The 7500-nt window shown below is 41.6% G+C and overlaps 1 protein-coding gene across 1 annotated transcript in view; it reads right to left on the reverse strand.

Annotated features, from left to right (window-relative positions):
- LOC138019016 (STE20-like serine/threonine-protein kinase) overlaps positions 1-7500 on the reverse strand; it is a 10061-nt gene that overhangs the window by 1551 nt on the left and 1010 nt on the right. Inside the window, exons 2-7 of the mRNA XM_068865682.1 lie at positions 7078-7207; positions 6220-6344; positions 4340-4528; positions 3784-3909; positions 3085-3198; positions 1-174 (exon numbers count right to left, since the gene is read on the reverse strand). The exon at positions 1-174 is cut by the window's left edge and continues 1551 nt beyond it. Coding sequence (XP_068721783.1) covers positions 1-174; positions 3085-3198; positions 3784-3909; positions 4340-4528; positions 6220-6344; positions 7078-7207 — 858 coding nt within the window. The remainder of the gene's footprint in view (positions 175-3084; positions 3199-3783; positions 3910-4339; positions 4529-6219; positions 6345-7077; positions 7208-7500) is intronic.

Here is a 7500-nt window from a genome sequence, read left to right on the forward strand (position 1 = left end):
CCCCGAAGACGATTTACTGGAAACGTTATCCTCTGGCGTTTTGTAGCCATCCACTTGGTTTTCACCAGTATCCCCATCAAATTCTTTGGAATCTGAGCGAGGGAACTCGCTTAAGTTTCGCGCATAGAACAACTGCTGTTCGCGTTCCTCACGAGCGAATTCTTCTTCAAGTGTCTGAGGAGAAAAGAAACAGACAAGAGTTGTAGGAAACAGTTTGAAAAGAGCACCTATAAATGATGATGTCCTCCAAAGATCAAATGTCAATTGTCAGATAAAAAAAAATATAGCTTTTGATAAAGCGAAGTCAACAAAATTTTAATGCTCTTTGCGGTAAAATCTACTAACTAAAAGCAACGCAGATTGAAACTATGGTATTTTCCCAACGCCGCCCGCACTTCGCATGACGTGAAAAAGTAGAAATGGGACCGAGTCTCCGATTCAATCCTCACTGAACAGGTAAAGAACATTTCAGCAGTAACTTGAGTCAATTCTCAAGCAATGGTTTCCCGAAAGGTTTGCTCGGCGCGCAAACGAGGAGACATTTGCTGAGGAAACAAAACGTTTCCGAACAAATTCAGAAACATTTTTGCTTCCCGGGGAGCAAATTTTGCTTCCGCAACAAATGTTTCTGGGGCCGCAAACAGTGAAACATTTACTTCCGCAACAATGTTTCCGCAACATTGTTTAATAATAATAATAATGGTTTATTAAATACACATGGTGGCATAAAAACTATGAAATACAATGTGCTTACATAAGTTACAACTAAAGATAAAATTACATTTGTTTCAAAGGGACTGGGATTACAGGCTATTTATATAAGTTATTTACAATTCAGATATAGATAAAAAACAATACTAGAGATAACTAGACTCGTAAGATTAGTTCATTTTCGCCATTGCTGGGAAAAAACTAGAACCGAAGCGTTTTGTTCTATACTGGAAGCGGCTAGAACTGCTACTGTTCCTAAGATGGTAAGAGTGGCATTCGGATCTTACGGGAGGGAGAAGGCGGTGCAGCTGGCCGTCCGGGTTATTTTTGATATTGTGCCACACTTTAAGACACAGGTGGGTGCGTCTATCCTCTAAGCTGGTAATGTTGGCTTGTTCAAGAGCCTGTTGATAGTGAAGGTCAGGCTATACAATTCGCAGGGCCCTCTTCTGGATAGCTTCAATCTGGTCAATGAGGAAGCGAGGAAGGCAAGTAGCCCAGACAACAGAAGAGTATTCTAGGACAGAGCGAACCAGGGCGCTATAGATGGTGACAAGGTCCACTGGAGGGACCCTGAGAATGTGCAGTCGCTTAGACGCCTTGGAAACGACTTCGTTGGTATTATCGTTCCACTTTAGGGTGTCACACAGGGTCAGACCAAGTACTTTGTAAGATGACAAAGCCTCTAGAGGTAAATCATTAATGGACAGCATTGGAGAGACAGGCTTGGTTTCCTCGTTTGTGGGCGCCTTAAGAGACAAAGCAAAATTCTTTTGGGACTGCACTGTATTCTTTCAACAAACGACGCCTTTTTGACATTCTATAAATCACTTATAAAACTTTAACATGTATAAACTGATGAAGACTCAAGTATTAGCCGGAACGTCTTGAAAGTAACAAAAAAATACGCGCGCATTGCGTACGTGTGATAGCGCAGTAACACAGCGCTTTATTCCATAACTGTCAACTGAGCTGCGTTTTGTTTTCGAGGAGCTCGAGATTCAAGTTGTCTTTGCGTAATATGTAGCTCTAATAGTACACGATATTGCTTTGGTACCGTATATCATTGTAGTGCCATAGCAGATGTCGTAGGTAAATAGCCTTCTGAGAAGACATGTGGTTACTAGTAAAATACTAAACCAATAAAGATTGAAGAAAATAAAAGGGAATGGAGAAACATTGGCTTCGAGGCCGACGTGTTGATCATTTTCAAGTTTCCTTGCAATTTCCTTATCACCACAAGCCTCTGATAGCTTTCCAAGACAAATTTTAACTGAAGTTAAGCCCTGACTATCAGAAATAACTAATAAGCTACAAATGGCTGGGAGTCGATTACCACTGCAAATTGGTTACTGGTTACCATTAAAGATTGGACGGGACACAACACAGAGCACTTTTAAAAATTGCGACCACCTTTACATTCCGTTCTATTTATGTTAATTAGACCTACTGCCCTCATTTTGAAACAAAAATTCTTTTGAAATTTGCTCGTGGTAGCGAGGCTAGAAAGGCTTATTAGCATTAAAACAGAAGAATATTTTATTTGGCCGCCATTATGAAAGAGGCCCATGTACACACCCAAACGGAACACACTAACACACCACGTGCACCCACAAACATATCCCTAATTTGCAAAAGATACTAAATGATAATAGCAGAGTCTTGACTTCAATTTGATATAAACGAATAACTGGAATGAGGTTTTCTACCAAACACGTATTCCGAAAAAGTAATGGTTTTTATCGAGCCGACCTGCAAACCCTTGCTGGGGATAGTCTGGTATGACATTGTAGCCCGTTTGTGGGCCAGACAAGACATTTAGAAAGCATGGTAGAGTTGAATCCGGGAAAATCGGAAAGAAATCCAAACCAGAGGTTACAACGGTTTTGAACCCAAGGCAACCGCATGCAAACCCAATGCCCTAACCATGCACTGGAGCATTCTACCGCCTCCTCCTCTTATATACAAGTGCCAAAGAAAGTGGAAAAAAGTGGGAATAAATGGATAAAGTGCCAAAGCAGAAAGCAAACAAATGGTTAATTAATAATTAAAAGTATTTTTATAGACCACTGTTGCTCAAATAAGTGGAAGAATCCTCGATAGTCGGATGAGGCACTCCAGTACTCAACATTAAGCGGGTGGGGAGGGTGGTAAATTGCCACTGAAATGTCTCCTGGGGTGAAAACGCGAAGGGGGTGACTCCTTGGGTAAATCAAGCACGGAAATTTAGTTGTATCGACTGACTTGATAAAAGTACATTTATCACCACGGGAAAAAGACAAAGCTGGCGTTCAGAGCGGATATTAGGGTGAAAATGGCTTACCAAGAGTCTTTTTAAAAATGATAATTCTGGGCACCTTGCAGCTGCCTTACCTTCTTTCTTGGTACAAGTTCAGCTTTCCACGCGACAAGCTGAACTTGATGTTTCTCATCCCGTTCCTTTAGTTTCATTGTTTCGCTCTCCATTAACATGTGACGCTTTTCGTTCTGAAAAAAGAAGTTTAGCTCGATTGATGGACTTACTTCAGTACATCATCCGTTCCTTGGTAAGCGCATGCGCAATTATGTTTAAGTGGGTGGAGCGGATTCATTCCTGTCCCACGGTCCGGTTTTCTTTTGGTCAGCACCAAAAACACGGACTCTGAAAAAATACGCGCAGTCACGGTAATGGTATAATTTTGTAACCGTTGACAACCGTTGTTTCAATTTGTGAAAATGCGCAGAAGAGCCGGAAGTCCGTGATTCGCGGTCTTCTTGCTTTGGCTGTGGCTCGAGTCCGCGTTCTTGGTGCTGACCAAATAAAAAGAGGACTCGGGGACGAGATTGGAGTGGATTGTACTGTTAAATGGATGTATTACGAGAATACTTCCAAAGCAACAACTTGATCGTATTCGTCTTTGGTTTCGTTCGAAATTTCCAGTTACGATTCTCCAACAACCAACTCTAGTCAAGTTTTAACCTCATCGAACGCCGTAATGGAAACTTTCATTTATGTTGAAACTTAAATAAGCCTTAAATCACTCGCCTCTCCCTTTTATCAGAACTCAGTAGAAGACGTCAATGTGCATCTACCTGTAACTGTCGTAGTTCCTTCAATGCGGATTCTGTAGATACACGAAGCTCCTCAGCTTCCATCTCCTGTCTAAACAACAACTTTTCATACTCTGACCGCGCCTTTTTGCGTTCCAGTAAGTCGAACTGTAAAGAAAATCAAAGGACATTCTATAAAGTGAACTTTAATAAAGTGTCGAACGATCAAAACCGAGCAAAAGGTAATGAAAACGGACACAAAACATTCTGCGATCCAATCACATTGGAAACAAAAACTGATTGCATGCAATAAACGCAAATTGTTGGAATAATGGCGCTAGGTCGAGCAGGACAAATGGTTTTGAATCATCAAATAATCAGATTTAAGGGTTTTAAAGGGATGTGTAAAAAACACGGTCAAAAACCCAGAATTCTACTAAATCCACACCAGTTTAAAAGATAAAGGTTCTTTTTAAAGTCCAAGCTGTATGACAGAAATCAAGCTGCAGTCACTAATGTCACTAATGGCATTTCACAAGTGACATGTCACAACCCACTTCTTTACCCCATTTATTGTTCACCTCCTTTTATTAAATACCTCTTTGATCAATTCCCGCTCAACATCCACCGACACTGTCTTATCGATCCTTAATGATTTGCGATACTGCTGTGATTTAGCCTTTATTTCGTCGCGTTGTATCTTGGGAAGCCGTTTGCGCTCTATCTCGTGCCTTCGTTTCATCTCTTCCTCTTTAAGCTTTGTCAGTCGAGTGTGCTGTTCACATTCCTGGGAAGAGAGAAATAGAAAGAGAGACAAAACGCATTGGTCATTTCGTCGACGGAAGAGGGTGCAACGACCCTGACGAATAAGGAGCAGCAATTCTCAATTGCAAAGGCTGCATTCTAGTTCCCAAACATTTGAATAAACAGTGGGAATCGCAGATACACCCAAAGCAAAATTAATAGTAGAGCACCACAAGTGGTACTAAAAAGATTGTGAGCTAGTCTTCTCAGACTTCCCCGAGAGTTAGTGTGGCCGGATTGGAACCTAAGACCACCCCGCATAGTGTTCCGACGCTACTTATTGAGCTAAGCTTATAGTAAGCTTAGAAGCAAGTGCGCGGCCGCAAAAGCGGAAGCTGACATTTCCTATTCACTGCACTCTTTTAGTGCGAGCTCTTTCTTGTAGTGGGAGGCGCGGTGGCCTCATGGTCAGTGTGCTCGACTCCGGATAGAGTGGTCCGGGTTCGGGTCCTGGCCGGGGACATTGTGTTGTGTTCTTGGGCAAGACACTTTACTCTCACGGTGCCACTCTCCACCCAGAGGTATAAATGGGTACCGGCGAAAATGCTGGGGGTAACCCTGCGATGGACTGGCATCCCATCCAGCTGCAGGGGGGAGGGGGAGGGGGGAGTAGAAATACTCCTAGTCGTTTCATGCGACAGATACCAGAGATCAGTGCCGGCCTGGTGGGCCTTATAGGTTCGTAGCGGACTTTACCTTTCTGATGTAAATCAGTTTCATTCATATGAAAAGAATAATTAACTACCGTCAATAAAATTCGCACGAATCCAAGTCTGTATTTTGTAACTAGTAAGGCGACAGGTACAAAAGTCGCATGCAACAGTTTAAAATCGGCTCTACAATTATGATCGCTTTCTTGACAAGAAACTTGAGGCGTTTTCCTTTTGTAAGAACTGGCCGGCCAGACCCGGCAGTTTGCAAAGAAAATGCCACAATATGAAGGAACACTTGCACGATAATCCCTCACATTCTTCCGCAGGAGTGTATATCATCACCAAAGAGTGTTAATTTGAAAGCGTTGTAGAGTTATTCCTTCCAAATGCATGGTCTGGCCGGTGAGTTCTGTTAAGTGGTAAGCGCCCTTGGACTATCAGTAATTATTGTTATATACCTAGACTTTCCCTCATCAAAACGAGCACTGTGATTGGTTGATTCTTGGTCACGTGGCCCTGAACAAATTCAAATGTATCCCGACCGGGATACAATTCCGCAGTTGTTGCCCAATCCGGATGTTTTGCTGCAATTGTTGCAGGAAAAGTCTAAATATATAACAAGGCACTTAATGTCTGGTCCCTCGGGAAACTAGTTAGTTTTGTTTTCCCTCGAGTCCTGATGAAACATGAGGACTCTCGGGAAAACAAAACTAACTGTTTCTCTCGGGACCATACATTAAGTGTATATTATTTTCGCCTAACTCGGCATATCACAGTTTTGATATCGTTGAAGCAGCCTGAATTTCCAGGTGTCTATAAAGAGCCAGTTTCTTGAATCGTCTAGTGAAGTGCGAGGATCACCTGTCATTTGTCGTTGGCATAATAGTAAGTACAGAAGTAAGGCATACAAGTAATTTGAGGTTACTTCTCGCGCGTTCGTTCTTTTTTTTTTTTAGTAACGTTTAATGGTCTGAGCAAACAGCGAGTATTCGTTGTCAACAAGGGACGAGAAATGACGGACCTTTTCATGTCTATTCACCATCTGTGATCTTTGTAAAAAGAAAGTCTCCTTCAACTGTGTCCTGGCCAACTGATGTCTTTCGTGCAACTGACGCTGTTCAATTTCCCATCTCTCCCCCTCGTGACCTGTTCGAACGCAGATAAACAGTTATGGTAAAAAGACTAAGACTAACACAAATTAGTGTGAACAATCTCACCGTCAAGCGCCTTCGCCAAAATGCGATTTGGCTTACGATCAATCAGACTTTGAAAGCCACGCCGATAGGAAAGGAAAGGAACTTTATTTAAGTATCTAGTCGTTCTAGCGCTGGAGCACTAATTGGGACACTGTAAAGTGAAATCAAATCAAATGTTGGTTTTTGAGGAGAGGGAAAACCGGAGTACCCGGAGAAAAACCTCTCGAACCAACAAACGCAACCCACATATAACGAGACTTGAGCAGAAACTATACAAAAGTGTCCCATTTGCCCAGCTCTTCGCATGCTATTATTGATATTTGTTCAGTGGGATCCAAGTTTCAGTATTGAAAAATTACACGCTGATAATTCTGCCATGCGAAAAAAGCGACGGCGCGTTACCTGTTACTTAGTGGACGACTTTTTTGTTTATTCTTAAAGATCAACCAATCAACGTCTTCATGGTAAAAACACTCGTTACTCTACTATTAAAAATTGATTGACGAGAGCCAAAAGACAGCTTTGTGGTTGGACACAAATTCATTTTCGTACATGAATGAAGCAGTGAAAGAACTCATGTGCTTTAAGTAGTAAAGACATTAATAAAATAAGTTCACTTCAATAACGCATGGGCTTATTGTAAATTTTTCTTTTTTTTTTTTAATTTTTACTGAAACACAAACCTCTCTTTAGCTGGTGTTTATCCTGAAGAAACTGCATCTCTAAGTTGTACATCCTTTCACGGTGCAATTCAATCAGCTCTTTGCAAAATTTCTCGAACTCGACTTGTTGCATGGCCAAAAACTCGTGCTCCTTTAGGAAAGATAAAACAAAATCCACAAGAATTTTATAAGTAACGTAAGTGCGGAATTCATGGTAAACTATCCAATATCACGCGGAGATTATCCGGTCCGAAGTAATTGCAAACTATCCAGTATTGCGAGACCCAAGATGATAGAGGATTATGAGAATTTCCCAAATCTAGCAGAATGAGATGCAGAAAGTATCTTGAGCCGGTCGGTGCAGTTAACCTAGTCTAATTACTTTTGTATCTAAATCTCATATTCCATATACCTGCTAAATACCCAAGCCAAACCATTCCGGTT

Source organism: Montipora capricornis, chromosome 10 (genome assembly GCF_036669925.1).
Source record: "Montipora capricornis isolate CH-2021 chromosome 10, ASM3666992v2, whole genome shotgun sequence".
NCBI lineage: Eukaryota > Metazoa > Cnidaria > Anthozoa > Scleractinia > Acroporidae > Montipora > Montipora capricornis.